This window comes from Phalangium opilio, unplaced genomic scaffold, assembly GCF_054372755.1.
Source record: "Phalangium opilio isolate 3A_F unplaced genomic scaffold, DU_Popi_V2 ptg000061l_1, whole genome shotgun sequence".
Taxonomy (NCBI): Eukaryota; Metazoa; Arthropoda; class Arachnida; order Opiliones; family Phalangiidae; genus Phalangium; species Phalangium opilio.
Window position 1 is genome coordinate 6,366,911 of NW_028324178.1, and position 23,796 is coordinate 6,390,706.

The following is a 23,796-nucleotide window of genomic DNA, read 5'->3' on the forward strand; positions in this document are numbered from 1 at the left end:
CTTAGTTAGTATGCAATTTGTCATTTTATCTTCCATCCCAGGCTGCTCAGTCATATTTATTTCAATACTAGGCCATATTCATAAATTGTTAATTTTCTTTTTCAGAAACAGAGGTTTAATAGCAAGAAGTGTTATTAATGTAGGGTTACATGTTTTCAAATACTGTTAATTAGCCGTAGAGCGTACAAACGTTTGTCGCACTCAAATTTAACATGTCGTTCCTGTTGCTTTCATAGCATTATTCTCTTCATCTGTTGCTTTAATTTTTGGGAGAGCCCAAATTTTTGTAAGTGTTCTGACCGACTGAAAAATCGACACCATTAGTCTCCGTTCGTCGCGTAACTTATAAGAATCACTCCAATCAATAACAAAGTCACTCAGACGAATTTAACGCTTTTTTAATTCCAATCAACTCAATATCATTTATTTCAGACTGTTCCTATACTTTTCTTCTTTCCTTGGTATCTAACCCTTTTCCATTATTCTTTCCTTTGGTATCTAACCCTTTTCCATTAGTCTTTCCTTTGGTATCTAACCCTTTTCCATTATTCTGCCCTTTGGTATCTAACCCTTTTCTTTGCTAGTCCTGTTGCAACTGATTTTTTCTCTTATATCCAAGTAAGGGCTCCTAGTTTTTTTTTAGGTGTCGAAGTTAAATTTTCTATTTTTCACCCCCATATTCGAAGTTCAGTTTTGTTTCCCCAGTAACACGAGTGTTCCGCGTTCGAGTCGGTTCGAGGTAGATTCGTCGGGTTATGGTCTAGTCGGTAGTTACGACTAAAATCCGACTCTTATCCAACTTCAGTTGCCAACTCCGCTTTGCAGTCGGCCGTGAGAACTATAAAATAGAGTTGGCTGATAGTTGTATTTTAAGTCGGTAATGTAATGAAGAATTAGGTCGGCTGCTCGACTCCTTACCAACTAAAACGCGTTTCTTTCAAATAAAAGTTAACAATATGGCTCTAGAGGTCGACATATCCGACTGCCTACCGATCACACTGGAAATTTCAGATTTAGTTGTAATGAAGCTTCTTCCGCGTTTCAGTCGGTTTGAGGTAGATTCTTCGCTTTATGTGTTTGTGTGGTCAGATCGGAGATTAAAAGAGTAACTTCATTAACTTGTTCATCATTTATTTGATTGCGTTAGGTTAAAACATGTTGCTTAGTCAAAGGTTTATACAAGAGTGAAAATCAGCCAGTTGAGTTTGTTTATATATACAATTTTAGTTTACAATTTTGCTCATAAAAAATAATTTAAGTCTAAATCATGATACAGTTAAGCGTTAAAAAATTACATGCTAGATTACTACTTTTTACCTATGCTTCTAACATTACTACTATTGAACATTCCGGCCCCCTTGAAATGACAGATTTTAATTTTAAACTAAGTATTATTAAGGGTCCAAGGGCAATAAACATAATTTTACGATAGGCCGTTTGAGTTCCGTATCTGCAGTTTTGACTGTCACTACACGCACCAAATCGTCATCCCCCTTGTGTACTTCAGTCACACGGCCCATTTTCCATTTTGTTGGTGGGAGTTCTTCCTTCAGCAGCACTAGATCTCCAGGTTGCAAATTACGGGTCGGTTTAAGCCATTTCGGTCGCTGCTGCAATCTGGATAAGTATTCGGACTGCCAACGCCTCCAGAAATGTTGTACAAGCTGCTGGCCTAACTGCCACCTGGAGAGTCGGTTGATCTTTGTTGATGTAAGGTCTGGTTCCGGTATCGCTGTTAGTGCGGTTCCGATTAGAAAGTGACCCGGTGTAAGTGCAGTAAGATCCGTGGGATCGGATGACATAGGTGTAAGTGGTCTTGAATTGAGGCAGGCTTCAATTTGACATAAAAGCGTCTGCATCTCTTCGAAGGTCAGTCGGGTTTCGCCAATGACTCGTTTCATGTGATACTTCACTGATTTCACCCCTGCTTCCCAGAGACCGCCGAAATGAGGTGCCGCTGGAGGGTTGAAGTGCCAGGTAATGCCTTCGTCAATCATCCACCTGGTTACCGTTTGATTCTTCGTTGTGTTCGAGATGGTCGTTAGGAAATCCTTCAGTTCTCTACTTGCTCCAATGAAGTTTGACCCACAGTCACTATAGATATCAGTACATTTGCCTCGACGAGAGACAAATCGTTTTAATGCAGCGAGGAAGGCATCTGTTGACATGTCGCTAACCAGTTCGAGGTGTAGGGCTCGTGTCGTGAAACAGGCGAATACAGCAATGTAACCCTTGAATGCTTTACATCCTCGGCCCTTCATAACCTTAAGATGGAACGGTCCGGCATAGTCGACTCCACATTTGAGAAAGGCTCTTCCTGGATTTACTCTAGCCGCTGGTAAATCACCCATTAGTTGAGAGACAGTTTTAGCTTGTTGTCGGATACATTTCATACAGCGCTTGACATGAAAACGGACTGCGTCACGAGCACCCACGATCCAATATTTTGATTGTAGCGAGGCTAGCATTAGTTGAGCGCCTCCATGAAAGGTCTTGATGTGCTCGTGGTTAATGATGAGGTCTGTGAGTTTGCTTCTTCGAGGCAGAATTACTGGATGCTTCTGATCTATGGAGACCTTTGCGTGCCGCAGCCGTCCACCAACTCTCAAGATGCCTGTCTGGTCTACAAAGGGTGTGAGTGATAAAATTTTGCTATTAGATGGAAGGGTTTGCTGATTCTCTAGCCGCTGTTTCTCGTCCCCAAAGTTTTCAAGTTGGACAACTCTTATCCAGTGGTTTAACGCCATATCGCGTTCATTTTTCGTCAATGGTCCCGTTTCCCTTGAAGTCTTCGTAATTCTCGAATTCCCGATAAATCGTTGTAGATATGCTGTGACGTGCAGTAACGTATTGAGTGAAGAGTACTTCATGAGTAGACTCTGGTCCAGTTTGCAGTGGTTTACGATGGTAGTGGTGGTTCTTTCTTCGATGCGACATTCAGCTGGCTCGATCAAAGACTCGGTCGTATTATATGATTCATTTCGTAGCCATTCTGGTCCTTGCCACCATAACGGATGATGTAATAGTTGAGAAGCGTTAATACCGCGGGATGCACAGTCAGCGGGATTGCATTGACCAGATACATGGTGCCAATGGATTACTGGTTGAGCGTCTTGGACTTCCGAAACTCTGTTCGCCACGAAAGTCTTCCAACGTTGAGGAGGAGATGACAACCATGATAGAACAATTTGGCTATCACTCCAAGCGTGAACTACCGGTATGGCAACTTCCAGAGATGTTTGAACTAGCTTAATGAGTCTTGTAAGTAAGACAGTAGCACATAGTTCCAGCCTCGGTAAGGTAGTTTTCTTAAGTGGAGCGACCTTAGTTTTAGCGACCACGAGTTGAATGTTGGTTTGTCCAGCGTTGTTGATAGTTTTCAGATACACGGCTGCCGCGTATGCTCTTTCTGATGCGTCGCAAAATCCATGGATACTTGAAAGCTTCACGTGTGGTTGACTGGTAAATCGTTTGATCTGTAGTTTTTCGATTTCTCGCAAGTCTTCACGGAAGGAGTGCCAATTGTTAACCATATCCATGGGTAATTCTTCATCCCAATTAGCCTTGATTTGCCACATCTCTTGAAGAAGGATTTTAGCTCGAATTATGACTGGCGATACTAATCCTAACGGATCAAACACCCTTGCTGTGTCCGATAAGATGGAACGTTTTGTGACCTTGGTTCTCATTCTTGGAGACTTGACGGAAAATGACAGCACGTCAGTAGCAGGAGTCCATTGTAACCCCAATGTTTGGATCGATTCAGCATTGTCGATGTTCAAGGGAACAGTAAGCTCGCGGCACTCTGATGGTAGCGCTTCCAGGACGGCTGAGTCGTTTGATGCCCACTTCCTTAACGGCAATCCGGCTTCATTTGTGGCGCGATGTAATTCTCCTTGTAATTCCAGTGCTGCATTTGTATCATTGGCACCGGATAAGAGATCGTCCATGTAGAAGTCGCGATCCAATGACTTAGAAGCCAGTGGATACCTTGTTTTCACGTCCTTAGATAATTGCTTTAATACCCTTGTCGCTAGATATGGTGCTGAGGCAGTTCCGTATGTCACCGTCAGCAGACGATAATCTTGAATAGAATCTTCCTTTGCTCGTCTCCAAAGAATTCGTTGATAGTTCGTGTCTTCTGGAATAATCAGGACTTGACGATACATTTTCTCTATATCGGCTGTCAAGGCAACGGCGTAAGTTCTGAAGCGTATCAATAGGTTTACAAGGTCATCTTGTAGTTTTGGGCCAACAAGTAGCATGTCGTTCAAGGATATTCCGTTCGATGCCTTGGCTGATCCGTCAAAGACCACTCGAACCTTCGTTGTTGTACTTGATTCCTTGATGACCGAATGATGTGGTAGGTAATAAGAGTTTTTCGTGTAAAGATCCTCTGGGGGTACGAGTTCCATGTGCTTTAATGAAAGGTATTCTTCCATGAATTTCTTGTACTGGTCGTACAGTTCCGGAGTCGATTGTAATCTTCGCTCTAGGTATAGAAATCTTCGGAGTGCTATGGTCCTTGATTCTCCAAGCCTCTGTTCAGTGTCCTTGATAGGCAACTTTACAATGTATCTTCCCGAGGAATCTCGATCATAGGTGGTTTGAAAGATAGCCTCACAGCGTTTTTCAGCTGACGTAAGGATTCGTCCCGCTCCGACCTCTTCCAGTTCCCAGAATTTGGCGAGTTGGCTTTCGAGATGACAATGATTGACTTGGATTGGCGTTGCAGTTATGGTTGTATCCGGACTTCCCATAGGACCAGTTACTGCCCATCCAAAGATGGTGTTGAACGCTCCAGGACATCCCGGTTTTCCCACGACTTTTCCGTCTTGGACTAAATCCAAATAGACATCAGCTCCCAGTAATATGTCTATTGATCCGGGACTGTTAAACGTGGCATCTGCTAACTGTAACCCTTTGATATGAGTCCAGTGTAGAGTGTTGAAGGCGAAGTTGGGAAGCCTTTCTGTCACTTGTTGGAGAATCAGGGCTTGGATCGTGATATTGACAGCTGAATTGGTACTTGAACGTATGGTTAGTGTTGCGCAACCACGTGATTGACTTGTTCCAGAAGCGCCGATTCCTCCAATGATGCTGTGATGGTGACTTCTTTTAAGTTGTAGTTTTTGAATGAACTGCTCCGAGATGAAGCTTGCTTGTGATCCGGAGTCCAATAACGCTCGGCCTGACCAAGTGTATCCAGCTCGTCCTTGAACTTGGATAATTGCCGTGGGGAGTATCACTTGCGATACACCACGAACATTACCGGATACGTGCGAAACTATTTCTGGATGCAAGTTCGCTCTTGGAATAGGACTCCTTTCTTGCGTGTCTTGATGCAAGAGTGTATTGTGCTTCGAATTGCACTTCCTGCAGCTTCCTGATTTACAGTCGTTGAGCAGATGGTCGGTTTTGAGACAGTTGAAACACAGTGAATGCTTCTTGACTATATTCCACCGCTCTTCAACCGTGGCCTTCAATAGATGTGGACATTTGAATACCGAATGTGATTGGTTGCAAATAGTACACGTGTTGTCTCGTACGGCTCCATGATGTGACACCGTGCTTCGTTTTTGAGGTGGCTGGATTCTGCTCCGTGAGTTTGTTGCGGCCTGAGAGGCAGCCAATGCCCTTGCTCTTTGTTCCAGGAATAGCGTCAAATCTTCGTACCTCGGCATGGCTGTCCCTTTTAGCGACAACTCCCATTGGCGTCGGGACTCATTATCAAGTTTCTCGCCAACAGTATATACCAGAATTGAATCCCAATGTTGCACTGGTTCCTTCAAGACCTTGAGTGATCGGATGCATTCCGCTGTGGTGTCAATGAGACGTCGCAATGCAGTTGAAGATTCTTCCTTAACATAAGGTTGGCTGAACAAGCGTTTGATATGGGCGTTAATAATTTCTCGGCTGTTGTTATAGCGGTTGAGTAGGATGTCCCAAGCTTCGATATAATTTCCGTCGGTTACTGGTATTGTTTTGATTAACATCGCTGCTTCGTCTCGTAACGTCGACTTCAAGTATTGAAACTTTTGTGCTCCAGATAGTGAACCATTGTTATGAACTGTTGCGGTAAACAAATCGTGGAAGGGAAACCATTCGATATAACTGCCTCCGAAGACTGGTAACTCTAGTTTTGGTAGCTTGATGTCTGCTGCTGGTAGTCGTTGAGCTACCGGACCTTGATTAGTAAGAGTATTGAAGAATATGACCAAGGATTCCATACGGGTGACGAGTTGATTGTACTCGATCTCGTGGGCATCAAAGGCGTCCGGCGTGCATGTTGTTCCAATTTTCTCATGTACTTCTTCTAATTCGATTGCAAGTGCGTCAACCTTTTCCTTGTATACCCCTGTTGCGACTGAGGTTATTGGTGTATTGGTATGATCGGCAACTATTTTTTCGAATCTGGTGATTCTACCCTTGACAATTCGTCGTCTGTTGAGATAACTGTCCATGATTGTAGTTCAATGAATGATTACTGACTCTTTAATTCGCGATACTGAATCTCACGCTATACGAATACTGGTGTCGTTAAAGTAATATGTACGATTACTCTATGCGCGACTTACGCGTATCCGGCTCGACGGACCAAAATGTTTGTGTGGTCAGATCGGAGATTAAAAGAGTAACTTCATTAACTTGTTCATCATTTATTTGATTGCGTTAGGTTAAAACATGTTGCTTAGTCAAAGGTTTATACAAGAGTGAAAATCAGCCAGTTGAGTTTGTTTATATATACAATTTTAGTTTACAATTTTGCTCATAAAAAATAATTTAAGTCTAAATCATGATACAGTTAAGCGTTAAAAAATTACATGCTAGATTACTACTTTTTACCTATGCTTCTAACATTACTACTATTGAACATTATGGCCTAGTCAGCACTTACGACTTAAGTCCGCCTCTTATCCAACTTCAGATACCAGCTCCGCTTTGAAGTCGGCCGTGAGAACAAACAGAGTTGGCTGATAGTTACATTTTATGTCGGTTGGTGTAAGAAAGGATTAGGTCGGCTGCTTAACTCCTTACCAACTAACATGGGTTTTTATCAAAATAACAACAAGGGACGAGAGGTCGGCATATCTGACTACCTACCGATCGTACTAAAGAATAGTTATAATGAAGCTTCTTCCGCGTTTGAGTCGGTTCGAGGTAGATTCGTTGGTTTATGGTCTAGCTAGTTGGCCCTTCAACTAAAGTCCGACTCTTATCCAACTTCAGTTACTAGCTCCGTTTTGAAGTCGGACGTGAGAACAAACAAATAGAGTTGGCTGATAGTTATATTTTAAGTCGGTTGGTGTACGGAAGGATTAGGTCGGCTGCTCAACTCCTTACCAACTAACATGGGTTTTTATCACATTAACAACAAGGGTCGAGAGGTCGGCATATCCGACTACCTACCGATCAATACTTAACATTTCAAATTTCGTTATAATGAAGCTTCCGCGTTTGAGTCGGTTCGAGGTGGATTCGTCGGTTTATGGTCTAGCTGGCACTTACAACGGAAATCCGACTCTTATCCAACTTCAGTTGCTAACTCCGCTTTGCAGTCGGCCTTGAGAACAATAGAATAGAGTAGTCTGATAGTTACATTTTAAGTCGGTTAATGTAATGAAGGAAATTGTTGGCTGCTCGACTCCTTACCAACTAAAATGCGTTTTTATCAAAGTGCACTAGTGTATGAACGGTTTAAGATTATCTTAAACATGAAAATAAATATAATTAATATTATATATTTTCTTCGATAATTATTTACCTTATTGCGCGTTACATCGTTTAAAAAATAACTATTGAACATTCTTGAGAGACTAGACTAATTGACGTTTGAAATGAAGCATACGCCTATTGTTGTCTTACTCAAATCGGTACATAAGGTTTCGAATCTTAGTTATGGATAAGAACAGCACAATTGCGTGAACCTTTGGTGGAAACTGCACCATTGTTAGGCTAGAAGTTTCTTATAACCCTAGCCGATCGCCGCGTACATCTTAACCTTAACGATGATGAAGGAGTAGAAGCCAGTAATTACACACTGGTGTCCATGTGGGATGGACAAAAGACGAGGTGAAAGTGGTGTGTAGAAGACACCCTTACAAAACCTTTCTTAGGATTTCTTTGAAAAAATGGTTTGGAACTTTTTAAAGAAACTCTTTGGAATGTTCCTTTGGAATCCTTAGTATATTTGGCACCTTTTTCCTAAGAAATATTCTTGAGAGTTCTGAAGAAACTATTCTTGATAATTTCTAAGAAAATATTCTTCAGAGTTTCTAAAAAAATAGTCTTGAGAATTTTTAATAAAATATTCCATAAATATTTTTTTTGTGTTCCTATTAATAGTTCCGAAGAATATACTTTGGAAAATTTCCACCCCTTTTCCTTAGAACTGTTCCTGATATTCTTTAGAACTCCATGGGGATCTTCTCAAAGATCCCTCCGATATTCTTTAGAACTCCTTCCGATCTTCTCAAAGATCCCTCCGATATTCCTCAAAACAACTTCGGATATTCCTCAAAACAACCTCGGATATTCCTCAAAACAACCTCGGATATTCCTCAAAACAACCTCGGATATTCCTCAAAACAACCTCGGATATTCCTCAAAACAACCTCGGATATTCCTCAAAACAACCTCGGATATTCCTCAGAACAACCTCGGATATTCCTCAAAACAACCTCGGATATTCCTCAAAACAACCTCGGATATTCCTCAAAACAACCTCGGATATTCCTCAAAACAACCTCGGATATTCCTCAAAACAATCTCGGATATTCCTCAAAACAACCTCGGATATTCCTCAGAACAACCTCGGATATTCCTCAAAACAATCTCGGATATTCCTCAAAACAATCTCGGATATTCCTCAAAACAACCTCGGATATTCCTCAAAACAACCTCGGATATTCCTCAAAACAACCTCGGATATTCCTCAGAACAATCTCGGATTTTCCTCAAAACAACCTCGGATATTCCTCAAAACAACCTCGGATATTCCTCAAAACAACCTCGGATATTCCTCAGAACAACCTCGGATATTCCTCAAAACAACCTCGGATATTCCTCAAAACAACCTCGGATATTCCTCAAAACAACCTCGGATATTCCTCAGAACAACCTCGGATATTCCTCAAAACAATCTCGGATTTTCCACAAAACTCCTTTCGATATTCTTTAGAACTCCCTTCGATATTCTTTAGAACTCCATTCGATATTCTTTAGAACTCCCTTCGATATTCTTTAGAACTCCCTCTAATATTCTTTAGAATTACTCCTAATATTCTTTAGAACTCCCTCTAATATTCTTTAGAACACCATCTTATTTTTCTCAAAACGATATCTAATATTCTTTAGAACACCATCCTATTTTTCTCAAAACGATATCTAATATTCTTTAGAAATTCATCCGATATTCTTTAAAACTCTCTACGATATTCCTTTGAACTCCCTTGATTTTTCTCAGAAGTCCCTCCAAGTTTCCTTAAATCTCCCTCTAATATTCTATAGAACGTCCTTTAATTATCTATAGAACTACCTATTTCTATTCTACAGAACGTCCTCTAATATTCCTTAGAACTACCTCCGATGTACCTCAAAACTTTCACCGATATGCCTCAAAACTCCCTCCCATATGTCATTAAACTCCCTCCGACATGCCTCAAAACTACCGCCGATTTTCCTCAAAACTCCCTTCAATATTCCACAAACGTACCTCCCGTCAACATTCCACAAAACTCAACCATTCCAAAACTCCCTCTGTATTTTGTCAGCATTAAAAATTAGTTAAGTCCAAAATCGTTATCTTTAATTTTAATTTTAAATTTCAATTATTTAACAAGCATTAGTTAGATTTCTTGATGATTGTTTGATAGAATCTTGTCAAGATCATTTGGTTCGTTGTTTTGTTGGACCAAGTTTTGCTCGGTTACGACGATATCGTCTTCGGCAAGCGCTCTTCTTTCCTGATTACCTTCCTGATTAGTTTTTTTCAGCATCATTTCTCTCTTATTTCGAACTTCCTTTATTTTGCTCTGGATGGATTGTTTCACGGAAGTTTTATCCACTTGGAATTTGTTCATTGTGTATGCTAGATAATATTAATATACTGAATAATTATCTCGAAAAAAAAAACAAAATATATATTATTTTTATTTACTTAATATCGTGTTAATTTTGACAGGATCTAGCATTTTTCGAGCTTCGTGGTCTTTGAATGCGTTCGTTTTTTTTCCACTAATGGATCCATTACATAGCTCATCAATAGAAAATAGTCCAAGTAATAAAGAACGAGCGAAAAATTTCGCATTACCATTGCTGGCATGTTCCAAATTTATCAACTCTCCTTTTTTATTTCCACTCCATTTCCTAAGTCCACCTTAAATGTACAATTAGAAAATTTCAGAACACAAAATAACTTATTTAATGTTTTAGTGAGCTTTAGATTATTTCATGACAGTAAGTCCAAGTTTTTTGCCAAAGCGGTTTTGATTTAAAGCCACCCACAATTATTATTTTTATGAGAAATATGTAAAATAAACTCATATTTCATTGAAATTTTCATCGAATCTCCATTCTTTTGGCAAAATTTGAATTAGTTTCAAAGTTTCATCTTGATGAAATTTGAAACAATTATATTTAAAACATATTATAAGCTTTAATGATATTATTCTCCAGTCAATTAAGATTTTAATTTGTTAACTGATTTTTTTACTTAATTCAAGATGAAACCATAAATCTAAAATGCATAATTTCCAAAAGAAAGTAGAATTTATGTAAAAATCTTAGAAACTTGGTAGTTCTGGTTGTCACGCTCTTAACAAAAAAATTTGACACATTAAGCAGTTTCAAACTGCTTGGAAAAACTTTGGAAAGGTAAAATACATTATATTATATTATAATTTTATTTTCTCATGAAAAATCTCTATAATTAACGGCAATATTTTACATTTTGACCTTTCCAAAACGGTTCTGAACGGTTTGAAATGGTGAAGTGTGAACGTGCATGGCCTTAGCTAATGGAACAAAAGATAAACTTTAATCCATATTCCATATTTGAACATACCATTTCAAATTCTGTAGTCTTGCGTGCAAATCCATTTAAAACATCACCCGAAAGAACACTTTCAAGTTTTTCGTGAGAGGTTTTCAGCCTTTTAATCCAGCGGTCCACTTCTATAATTATGTTAATATGATGTTAGGTTTTAATAGTGATTGTAGGAATTAATCCAGAAAACTAGTTTACACTAGATTTTTTTGTAAAGCATGCAATTTTAACAGGGCCGGATTAAGACAAGTGGCGCCCAGGGGGAAAACGGAAAATATGCGCCCCTAATTTAGTGACTGAACACATCATTTCATCAGTTTGTACACTCGCTCAGGAGGAAGGCTTAAAATTTAGGCGCCACCCATCGCTCGGGCCCACACTGCCCCCCTTAATCTGGCCAAGAGTTTTAAACTGAAAAGGACTAGCTTTCCGAATTTGTCTTTAGAGTAAACACGTGGTAGAAAAGTAAAAGTGAACTTGCACATACCTTTAAATTTTTGAAGCCTTTCTATTTCTTCCAGCAAGTGTTTGTTTTTTGCTTTTAGCTTATCAATTTTGGCAATCAAATATTCCTCATTTTCATTTCTCGTTTTCTCCACATTGGACAAAATTTCTTGATGTTGCTTTAAAAATAAAAAACATGTAGATAAATCGAGTCTTTGCAAGTGTTAAGGAGTATATTTAAGTAACTTAAAGGAGGAAGAAAAGGAAAATCATTTATCCATTCTTCTACTAATTATAAGTCCTATCTGCATAGTAAAAAATTCAGGAAATATCCCAGAATAATTTTAGAAAAACAAATTTATATATTCAGATTCACCGACAAATTGAAAATTGAACCTTCGACCATGGATAAAGAATGCGCGTGAGGAAATTTGTTTTCACTCTACAGGATAGGCAACTCCCTATCTCGAGCGACAGCTTATTCTGTATATACTCTGTTACAACATCGGTTGTCAGCACGCGCAAAGCTAGGTTTCTATGTAATCTAGCCTTGCGCGTGCTGACAAGAGACAAAAAACTTCAGGATATTTTAAACGATTTTAAATCCTGAAGATCCTGAAGTTTTTTGTCTCTTGTCAGCACGCGCAAGGCTAGATTACATAGAAACCTAGCTTTGCGCGTGCTGACAACCGATCTTGTAACAGAGTATATACAGAATAAGCTGTCGTTCGAGATAGGGAGTTGCCGATCCTATAGCGTGAAATCAAATTTCCTCACGCGCATTCTTTATCCATGCTTCGACCAATCACATAACACCCTGCCTTTCAGTTAACAAAATTTACGTAACACGCCGAGCGCTGTTAGCGCGAGATGTGATAAATAATGCTCACGATGTGCCAAACGCGGCGCGACATAAAGCATGCCGCTAGTATTTTGTTAGTTGGAAGGCAGGGAGCACGATTAGTCGTAGGCTCAAATCAATTTATCCGTGAAATGTGAATCTATTTTGATTTTTGAAATGATTCGGGGATATTATCTGAATGTTTAACTATGCAGATAGGTCTTATAATTAAAAGAAGTATCCATTAAAAATCCCTCTATTTTTTTTTCAACCTCCCTTTAAAGTAGTAATGAATCATGTAAAAAAGACATTTTTAAATTATTAAGGCTGTTAAACTATGCATAAAAATTGGGATATCTAAAAAAAACGTTCTTTTTAATTTGTAATTAATCATCAAAGTTGTGATTTAGGCTCGCTAAACTTCCATTTTCCAACAAAATTTCGAACATAGAGACTTGAGGATAAATGAAAATTCACTATAGAGTAATGCCTACGTATGCAAACGTCATACCCTTCTATTTCTTAGCTCAGTGTCATCCCCCTACCAGGCGCGTACAGTATCCCCTCTTACAAAAGCACGCCTCGAGGGAGAGATACACCGTCTACTCCCCTCTCTACCGACACTACTCTACACTCGTGTTCAGTCGGACTTGAGTGCGCCTACTTTCTTTCCAAAGAGATTTAACGTTGTGTATTCGTCCGCCTTGGATTTCCCTATTATATCAATTCCGACTGAACACAACTTTAGCTGTCATAAAGGGTCACAGATAAGTCCCCGAATAAAACTCGGTCTGGAGATGTTATGATATAAAACGTTTCGTGAAAAATTAAGTTAGGCTTCTTCATTACCCCTTTAAATATGTATACATTCGCAATATCTAAAAATTTAGTTTAGATTTTACACTGTATTCCTACCTTCCTAATAGGTTGCCCTTTTTTAGTGTTTTTTTTCCCTTTTGAAGTTTTATTGGTTTCTCTCTTTAGTACTTTCTCCATTTCATCAGATCCTCCTATGAAAAGGGTAAATTATGATTATAAATTATACAAGAAAATTAATAAAGTTCAAGGATCTGGTTATTTTATACATAGTTTGCACTTATTGAAGAACATGGAGGATTCATACCTGTTACAAGGGGGTCAGGCTACTACCTGGCGGGCCAAAAAGTAGCCAAAAAGCCTCTGCTTTGTGGTTGCCTTAGTAGCCTGGCCTCCTTGGGTAATTGGTATGAATCCTCCATGTTTTTCAAAGAGTGCAAACTATGTATAGCACTAAGAGACTAGCCTGGGCCTATGTTACCTATTCCTTCTGACGGTAAATTTTTAAAAATTCTCAGGCGTCTTCATTTAAGTTTATTAAATAACTAATAAAATGCACAATTTAGCAAAAATGTTTATCTTCACATTCAAAAATTCTCAAGAGCGTGAGCCGATTAAAAGATGTAATAAAACGCGGTCGAATTCGACGAAAAGACGGAGAAACACGACGGAATACAGACTAGGAGGATTCATACCATTTACACTAGAAGATAGACGAGACGTTTTTTACACCCTACGTCGCCTGGCCTCCTAGTGTAAATGGTATAAATCCTCCTAGTCTGTAAACTATGTATACCTCCTTTAAAGGGAGTATACAGCAAATCAAACAAACATTTGTTAGCCTACGAGATGGCTTGATTCCAATCGTAACTTTTGGAATTGAAAATAACTTCTTTTAAGCATACATGTGAACTTTAGACTACCACCTTGAGCGCAAAGTAGATACATAGTTCCCATGCTAGGAGGATCCATACCATTTATACACGGAGGCCAGGCTTCAGGTGTTACACGAGGAGGCGGCTAAAGCCAGGCCTCCTATTGAAAATGGTATGGATCCTCCTAGCACGGGAGTTATGTATACTCCCTTTAACGATTAACGGGTAATTTGCCTATTCGTTTCATTATAAAAATGTATTCATAGTTAAATTTTACTCACCGAGTGCCATAATTTTTCCGAGTGAAGAATCTTCTCCTTCTTTCCAATTAACGGACACTTCCTTATTCAAATATTCTGTATAGTCGGTGGCGGAAGCTATTTTATACGCTAAATCACTATCGCATAGTTTACTAATAGAATAGTTATCCCAACAGTTTTCTTCGGTTGACCATTTTATTAGCATGTGTAAGCCAGTTGTTGCTTTTGCAGGCGGCATTATTTTTAACTTTATTACTAAGTACTGATGCGTACCTACTTTCGTTCAAGAAATTTTAGCTTTTACCTTCACCAAAGAAGAAATATACTAAACTAAGGTGGGGCCGCTGACCCGCTCTGGCCTCTGGGTAGAAAAAAAATTCCATTGTGAGGGGGATTAACGCCCTTAAGGAAGGGGTTATAGCAGAGAGGTACGCGAGTGTGGATTCTGTGGAAAACTACCGAAATCGTCAAAATCGTCTTCCTCCCCTAAGATGCGAAAGAGAAAGAATTTCGGTTGGTCGGACACTTTCGAGAAATTCCGTGCACTATATACCAAAAAAATACTATTCTCGAAAAGTCTCCAACCTGTCAGAGAATTTTTAAGATAAAGTTCCAGTTTTGCTAAGGTAGCGAAATTTTATTACTTTCAAACGCTCTTTAAGTGAACTTCATATAGGCCTAAAATTAGTTAAAAAATCATCTTAAATATTAGATAATTATGTCAAGTTATAAGGGTTACGTATGGTCAAGAAACTTGAAAATACCCAAAAGATCACTTGCACGTTACAGAAAAAAACATAAAAATGCTTCTAAACCACCATGCTATATAGAGCCTAGTAAGGTCGATCCTACTATTTTAATTATGCATCTACATCTTCTGATTCGGAAACTGAAATGGAAATTGTTACTGGCGTACAGCAAATTAATTCATCATCGGACGAAGAACAAAGGTTAAAAAATTATAATTTTTAGACATTTCAACGAAACTAAACAAGGTATTTCAGGATCGAGGAAAATGCAGAAACCCATAGTTTAAGTAGTAGTTCCTCGTTTTCTTCTGATAACGATCAGTCATCTGATTTAATATTTATTCACAATACCGAAGAACAAGTAACAGATGAAATGGTAAGAATTACGCGTAAAAATAAAATATTTGATGTACACGTTTCGTAAAATAAATTTTAAAATTTATTTTTAGGATAAACCAATTTATGAAGGCTCTAACCTTACGGCGAAGGAAAGCCTTCTTTTAGTAATGAGCCATATATTAAGATTTCATTCATCTGATGAAGCTACAAAAAGCCTTTTAGAACTACTCTACTGGCACTTACCAAAAAATTCGTCATTTCCTCCAACGAAATACCAGTTCTTTAAGCATTTTTCTGGAACAAAGAACTTGGTCGTGCAACATTTTTACTGCCAAAATAAAGAATGCAACAACTACTTGGGAGTACCAATAGACGGAGAGATATGTTTAGAGTGTGCTGCTTGCGAAACATCATCAAATATAGACAATATGATCAAGTCTGGAAATTACTTTCTAGTATTTGATTTTGCGGACCAAATTAAAACTATCTTAGAGCTCTTGAATCCCGAGCTCACAGTTAAAAACAGCTCTTTTGACGTTTCGGACATTACTGAATCCCGCTGTTGCACGAAGAAGAAAAGGGCCAGCACCGATATAACTATCACGTGGAACACAGATGGAGTACCAGTTTTCGACTCATCAACATTCAATATTTGGCCACTGCAATTTACAATTAATGAATTGCCATTTAATATACGTGCTAGAAATACAATGATTGCTAGTCTCTGGTTTGGTGAAAATAAACCCAATATGAATGCATTTTTGAAACCATTTGTCACCACAATGAATTTACTGTCCGACGAAGGAATAAATTGGCGAAGAACAAATATGGAACTATTAAACACTCGAGTTTACCCTGGACCTTGCACTGTTGATGCAATTGCAAGATGCATGATTATGAATATGTCACAGTTTAACGGTGAATATGGATGTCCTTGGTGTTTAAATCCCGGTGAAGTAGTAATTAGAGGAGCTGGTCATAATAGGGTTTATGGAATGCAAGCCGGCGTATTTCAGCGAAGAGGACATAGTAGTTTTCTTGAAGATTCTAAAATTTCTGTAGAAGAAGGTTACATATCAAATGGTGTAAAGGGACCAACTGTCCTATTTGAACTCAATAATTTCGATGTTCATGAAGATATTATTGTGGACTATATGCATTGTTTAGATTTGGGAGTGATAAGGGCTACCACAAATATTTGGCTTAATTCAAAATACAACGATGAGATGTACTATCTGGGTGCAAAATTAAATGAGATTGATCGGCGTCTCTTATCAATTAAAGTACCCAAAGAATTTTCCCGGAAGCCAAGATCTCTTACGAAAAGAGCCTACTGGAAAGCTTCAGAGTGGCAAGCATGGGCACTTTTTTATTCGCCTGTTGTTTTGAAAGACATTTTACCCGAACAATACTATCAAAATTGGATATTATTCGTAAAGATTTTTCATAGTTTACTGGCCGAGAGTATAGCGATGGACATGGTGTTTGAAATGCAAAGAAATGTTAAAGAATTTTTTTTAATTATGAAAATCTTTACGGAAAAGACAATATGACATTTAACATTCACCAGGTCTCCCACCTAGTGGAATGTGTGTCTAATTGGGGTCTCATGTGGAATTATTCTGCTTTTCCATTTGAGTCAAACAATGGCCGCATCCTTAAGCTCTTTAATGGTACTCAGCACGTCCAATTGCAAATTGCCCAAAAATACCTGCTTTTGCAAAATATTCCTCCATTAGTCATGCATGGAAACGCATTTCAAGATAATTATCTCATAGAGCGGTATTTTGACAAATTAACGAAATATTACAGTCTTTTCCCATCCACAAAAACCATTTCAGTAAACCATATAAATCTTGGAATTACATCTTCAAGTACGTTTCCTTCCGAAAAAGATTTAAAAGCTTTCGACGATAATAACATAAATATATCGGATGTGTCTTTTCACTGAAAAGTTTCATTAAACGGAAAAACCTTTGTTAGCCATACAAGAGGTAAAAAAACTGACGACACATATTTTTGTATAACGGAAAACGACTTATAATTTCAAATAGAAGTAACAATGAAAATTTCATATCTGCCCAAAATGTAAAAATCGTGAAGCCTGCAGTTAGAATTACGCTAAATAATCAAATTGATACGCACTTAAAAAATTTCTATATTGTCAAAGAGACCTCTAAAATATCGTTGATCCCTTTAAATATTAATACTACATTGAGAAAATGTGTTCATTTTCATTTAAAAAACAAAACTATTTTGTCGGTTGTAAAAACTGTCTTAGAAGGCAACTAACAGAAGCAAATTGCAGAATTAAATCAAGGTTTTTAAAATATACCAAACTTTAAAAATATCATTTCAAAGAAACAAATTGTCGACAGGCCTATAAAATCAATAAATTATTCCTAGGAATATTTTTTCAACGAAGTCTTTAATATATATAAATGTTTATAATACCCTGAGAAATTATTTTTTTGAGCCTATAAAAACTCATGTAGGAATCGGAAAACTATTACTAAGAATGCTTAAAATCTTGTAAAACATTTGAAACCTTCTTTCCATAATATATTATCATGAATGTTTTTCCAGAAATTTCTATAAATGTTTCTTCGTACGAATGAATAATATATTCTCAGGAAGGTTTTTTCTGAAATTTCTTTAAAATATTCTTTGTACGCATCGATAAAATATTCTAAGGAAGGTTTTTCCTGAAATTTCTTTAAAATATTCTTTGTAGGCATCGAAAAAATATTCTTAGGAAGGTTTTTCCTGAAATTTCTTTAAAATATTCTTTGTAGGTATCGATAAAATATTCTCAGGAAGGTTTTTTCCTGAAATTTCTTTAAAAAATTCTTTGTAACCATCGATAAAATATTCTTAGGAAGGTTTTTTTGAAATTTCTTTAAAATATTCTTTGTACGAATGAAAATAATACTCTTAGGAATATGTTTCCTAAAGACTCTTTACATGTTTCTTAAAACGACTTGAGAAATAGTTGTTAAGAAAATTATATTGGAGCAATTTTAAAGAATATCTTTAGAAAAATCTACGAATTGTTTCCATAGAGTTTTATCTATAGGTCTCTGTAGATATGTCTTAAGAGTATCTTTAAGGAAATTTTCCTTGGATACCTCTCCCAAGCCTACCATAAGACCCTTTCGAAATTTCTTAAAGATTACAAAGAATGTTTTCGTAAGGGAGAGCTACCGCTCTCTCAGAGTAATCTTGCCACGACGAAGTAAACTAACGGATCTACTAATTACTTACGAGCATCTCAAACATCTCCATGCCGGACCTCAATTACTCACGACTGTTCTGCAACGTCGGTATTGGATATTTGGTATCAGAGACGCCGTCAGGTTTCACGTCCGAAAATGCGTACAATGCACAAGGCAGAAGTCTACTACCCTAAAGCAACAGATGGCAGATCTACCAGCAGCTCGCGTTAACCCAGTCGGAGCCTTTTTAAAGGTTGGAGTCGACTATGCGGGGCCGTTCTCTCTTCGCGCTATTAAGGGGCGCGGCCAGAAGACCTTTAAGGCTTATATTGCGTAAAAAAAACGTCTTCGTTTGGACCAAGGCCGAAAAAACAAACGATATGTGTGAGGTTTATCAATTGACTGAAGTTCAGATATTGAAATTTTTTTCTAGTTCTTTTTATCCACTCAATCCTTAATCAATATTTAATTCAATCAACTGATTTTACTGTTAATCGATCTAGTCCTTCTAAATTAATTGAAAAAATTACATATCTACGCTTTTTCAAGAACAATTACATTTTTCGAAAACATTTTATCATGAAAATAATTATTTTGAGTGGAGTACGTGTTGAGGGTACAGTATTGAATATTTGAAATGTTCTACTGGATGTCTAAAAAGAGCAAGCGAACTTTGGTATAACTCGAATGGAAAATGTAAATATTTAATCGTGGATTCCAAACAAGGGTGTTATGCGAATTTATAGATTTAATTTCGTATATCGAAATGCTATATTTCTATTGTCGCCTCTATGATGGTAAAGTTGCACTGGAACTTCCATTTCCGTACTTAAGAATTTCTTGGTCATAACTCAGTCTATGGTAATATTGGCTGAGTGTGTTGCGACGGCTCAGATGATCCATACACTGAAACCACTGGTGATTATAAAATGCCATATATTGGGAAAGGGGAAGGAAGGGGGGGGGGGTTGTCGGAGTTAAATGTGACCTTCTTGACATAACTAGTAATGAATGATGTGTTTAACCATATTATTTCCGCGGGAAATTTATATAACAAGTACTGAGAAGTATTTCTGTTTATGTGATCTTTACCCTTTACCACACAGGATAAACTTTGTTGCTTTGTCTTAAGTAGACGACATTCACTGTAAACGACAGTCTTATCAACAACTTAAAACAGATATGAACTTCTTTTGGTGCAAACTTGGAAATTTTTCAAGCCAGCGACAATTAAAACTATGTCGGTCAAGGTGATCGCAAGTTAGTGAGTATCGACACGAAATCCCTTCATAATAATTAAATTCATGATAAAATGTTTTCGGAAAATGTAATTGTTCTTGAAAAAGCGTAGATATGTAATTCTTTCAATTAATTTAGAGGGATTAGATCGATTAACAGTAAAATCAGTTGATTGAATTAAATATTGATTAAGGATTGAGTTGATAAAAATAACTAGAAAAAAATTTAAATATCTGAACTTCAGTCAATTGATAAACCTCACACATATCGTTTGTTTTTTCGGCCTTGGTCCAAACCAAGACGTTTTTATATAATATCTGTCACTTCAGTCTTAATGTAATTAAATTTTGAATAATTATGTTTGCTTTACCGTCATACATTTGCACTCTAAAATATAATGGTGCATTGAAACACCATATATGCTGTTTTTTCCAGTGCCAAAAAAGACATCATTTAGGGTGTACTTTAACCCCATTTCTATGATCAATTCACGCCATTTACTAAGATTATTCGCAAGTATTAAGGAAATATTAGGCATTTAAGCACCATTTACAGTGGCTTTTAACATCTTTTTTAGACAGTCTGTTGAACTTCTAATATTACTTAGTTTAATGGTTTTAAAAATAGGGAAAAAGTAAGCTACCTATGTCACATTATTAAACCAAGTGAAGTGAAATAATTGTTAAATATTTATTATAACCACTACACCACAGTAACGTGGTAAGTCTAAGAGATCTAGCTAATTATTATGCCCAATCACGATGGTTAAAACATGTATCTTCCTGGGCTCGAACGTGGGACATCCCCCGTGTGAAGCGGGCGTGATAACCACTACACCATAGATGCGTGGTAATACTGAGTTTTCCAAGAGATCTAGCTAATTCTTATGTCCAATCCCGATGGTCAATACATGTATCTACCAGGGCTCGAACCTGGGACCTTCCGCGTGTGAAGCGGGCGTGATAACCACTACACCATAGATACGTGGTAATACTGAGTTTTCCAAGAGATGTAGCTAATTCTTATGTCCAATCCCGATGGTCAATACATGTATCTACCAGGGCTTGAACCTGGGACCTTCCGCGTGTGAAGCGGACGTGATAACCACCACACTACAGATACGTAGTAACACTGAGTTTTCCAAGAGATCTAGTTAATTATTATGTCCTATCACGATGGTCAATACATGTATCTACCAGGGCTCGAACCAGGGACCTTCCGCGTGTGAAGCGGACGTGATAACCACCACACTACAGACACGTAGAAACACTGAGTTTTCCAAGAGATCTAGCTAATTATTATGTCCAATTACGATGGTCAAATCCGTACTTCTGTAATTAAGTAAAATTAACATACTTAGACTTAATTGTTTTGATCAAGCTGGCCGATAGCACACACTGAATACTTAATTGTTAATTTAAGATAATTCCGAAAAGTATCTTCGCTGTAGTTTTTAAGTTATCGGTGGGGAAAAATCACGAAAAACCCATGTTAATCTCCATAAGAAATTAGTAAAAGCGGGTGAATATTACTTTAACGTTACAAAACGGTATCAAGTCATATCTACAAGGGCCTACCGGTCCTGTAGAATATGAAACGCCTTCCTCGGCCGAGTAAAACGCAAGCCTTAGGACTACATCCCACACCTCAAACAGTTTTATAAGGTACACGTGTCTATAATCTTTTAAATATCGCGAACCTTTTACCGCGCTGGTAACTCTTTCTTTTGTGATAAGCAAAAGAAACTTGATTGACGGACATTTTACAGCAACCAAACGGTCCATGAGAAGTTAATCACTACTAAGCCGTCGATTTTTACGTCGCTAGAAAAATTTATAGCAGGCTATGGATCTAATTGAGACATTATACGCGCGAGCTAGGCAGAGGCTAAAACGAGAAGAGCTAGACCTTGCACCGACAACGGTCGAGAGTATTACTAAATTTGGTGTACCGAAACTGGGACTTTTATACTGAAATTTTCCACGGATCTCTCTTCGTTTCCGGTTTTCTCTCACTGCTATTTTCTCCTACTTGCTACTAACGGGTATGATTTTACTTTGGGGTGGGATTTGGTCTTGTGGGCGCTAACGAACAATAAGTTATTTTCTTAGGCTAAAATATGCAGCACTTTGGGTACTAACAACACTGAACACACAGAAAACTTCACCTTGGGCGTTTACACCAATAATTTAGTTACATTATTTTTGTGTTTTATCAACGGAACATTTAAATTTAAATAAATCCTCCTTCCCAGCCAACATTATTGCTTCCGTACGCTTCGGCCTGAAAGAAATTTTTATTACGAATCTCTCCGGGACAGCCATTTATTACTGATACCCTCAACTCGTCTTTGACTTCTTTGACTTTCTTTCAAGTATCCTATTTTTCGCGTGACGTAGTTTATGGACGGTTACAAAAATTGTGGCTATAAAATTTTCGTCGTCATCGCAGGTGCCGGATATTACAGATTATTTCTCAAATATGTATATGGTTCCTCAGAGCAAGTGCCTCTTAAAGAATTGCAGCGGAAATACCCATAAATGTGTCTAAGAAAAGAAAAATGAAAGTTTGTCGATTGAGCAAGGAATTTTTAAAAGCTTCATAGTGGAACTTGTCACCGTTGACGGTTTTCCCCTTGCCATATCCAAAGGCTGCGCATTCAGGAGAATGATGGCATACCATACACCACAGGTCAAGGAGGATCATTACATGAGACTTGGAAGTGTTAGTAGCCAAGGTAAAAGTGAAAATCCAAGCCAATTTTCAAAATTTTCCAGCGAAAATTGCACATTTAAGGGAAGCATTACTGGGAATTAGAGTCGAGTTTATTGACGAAACATAGTTGTCAAAATATAACTCTTCGCTTTAAGATGTTTGAGGACAAAGATACGGGTGCCAACATTTTAGTCGGGTTGAAGCTGGTGCTGAGTGAAGCCGACCTAAAAATTGGCCAAGTGAGTAAAGCATTTTGAACTAAAACAACAATTTATGAAATATAGTACTTTTTATAGGTTATGACTGACTTATTCGTTGATGAATTGCTTTTTCAATTTCAGCAAGAGTTTGATGAAGCTGCCCGAAATTCGAACGACTCCGACTCGGTCCAACGTTCAGACTTTGACAGAAGTATGTATTGTTGTAAAACTACAAATTATATAAATGAACTATTTTCACAGATTTGAATAGTTTATCCACCATATATGGTGACGAAATTGACGAAAAGAGAGCCAAGGGATTCCCAAGCTAAAGACAAGGATGTTGATGTTCATTCTGCACACCAAAGGAGACCCACCATCTCAGAAATCGATGATGGATCAAAAATAATTAACGAAGCAGAATCATCGTGTACCTCTGAGATGGTGGATGATTTGTGCCTGCCACCGTCGGTCCCTTCTATTTTCCGGATATAAATTCCTCTTTATCCTAGTTGAAAGAAAAAATAGCTTTGTAAAACTTACAATCCAACTTGTAGTGAATACCGGTATAAAAAGCGATGGATCCGTCCTAGCTTTTTCAGAAAAGCTCAATGAAATTTTAGTTTCTTTCCGAAAGTCGTCTAAATGGAATATGGAATTAAAAACCAATTCGAATGGGAAAGACATAATTGCCATTCGTGGTGTTCGTTGGAACGCTTTTTTCTTTGCTAGAGAGCGCATTTGCGAGGTAAGTTTTTATAGTATTGCTTAATGTTAACTGGGCAACATGTCATCACGACCTTATAGGGACTGCCATGAGCTGTTGGAATGAAGGGGGATAAAACTGTTGGTTAGCATAGTGCTACCCACCCACCATTCCTTAAGGCCCAAGTGCTGTTTGTTTTTCCCCGGAACTAACAGCGGACTTCACCCCAACAGCTCCAGTGAGCCCCTTTAACGATTGTTTCGGCTCGTAGACTAGAATGCTTCTTGACTGTATATTGCGAGTAAGCAGACGTGGCTATAGCCTGAATACCATCAATGCGCATTATAGCC

General features: G+C 37.9%; 2 protein-coding genes and 3 non-coding genes across 5 annotated transcripts; all 5 read right to left on the reverse strand.

Moving 5' to 3' along the window:
- Positions 1–1,394: 1,394 nt before the first annotated feature.
- LOC149664101 (uncharacterized) lies at positions 1,395–6,464 on the reverse strand. The gene has a single exon (XM_089842005.1). The coding sequence runs from the start codon at positions 6,462–6,464 to the stop codon at positions 1,395–1,397; it is 5,070 nt and encodes a 1,689-aa protein (XP_089698131.1).
- Positions 6,465–9,792: 3,328 nt separating this feature from the next.
- On the reverse strand, positions 9,793–14,827 carry LOC149664102 (uncharacterized). The gene is made up of 6 exons (XM_089842127.1): positions 14,305–14,827; positions 13,248–13,342; positions 11,535–11,670; positions 11,066–11,175; positions 10,160–10,378; positions 9,793–10,090 (listed from the first exon to the last, which is right to left on the reverse strand). The coding sequence occupies exons 1-5, from the start codon at positions 14,519–14,521 to the stop codon at positions 10,337–10,339; spliced, it is 600 nt and encodes a 199-aa protein (XP_089698253.1). The 5' UTR covers positions 14,522–14,827; the 3' UTR covers positions 9,793–10,090; positions 10,160–10,336.
- Positions 14,828–20,736: 5,909 nt separating this feature from the next.
- On the reverse strand, positions 20,737–20,809 carry TRNAV-CAC (transfer RNA valine (anticodon CAC)). Its single transcript has one exon. It is a non-coding gene; the product is annotated as a tRNA-Val (tRNA).
- A 65-nt stretch (positions 20,810–20,874) lies between these two features.
- On the reverse strand, positions 20,875–20,947 carry TRNAV-CAC (transfer RNA valine (anticodon CAC)). Its single transcript has one exon. It is a non-coding gene; the product is annotated as a tRNA-Val (tRNA).
- A 65-nt stretch (positions 20,948–21,012) lies between these two features.
- Positions 21,013–21,085, reverse strand: TRNAV-CAC (transfer RNA valine (anticodon CAC)). The gene has a single exon. It is a non-coding gene; the product is annotated as a tRNA-Val (tRNA).
- Positions 21,086–23,796: the final 2,711 nt, after the last annotated feature.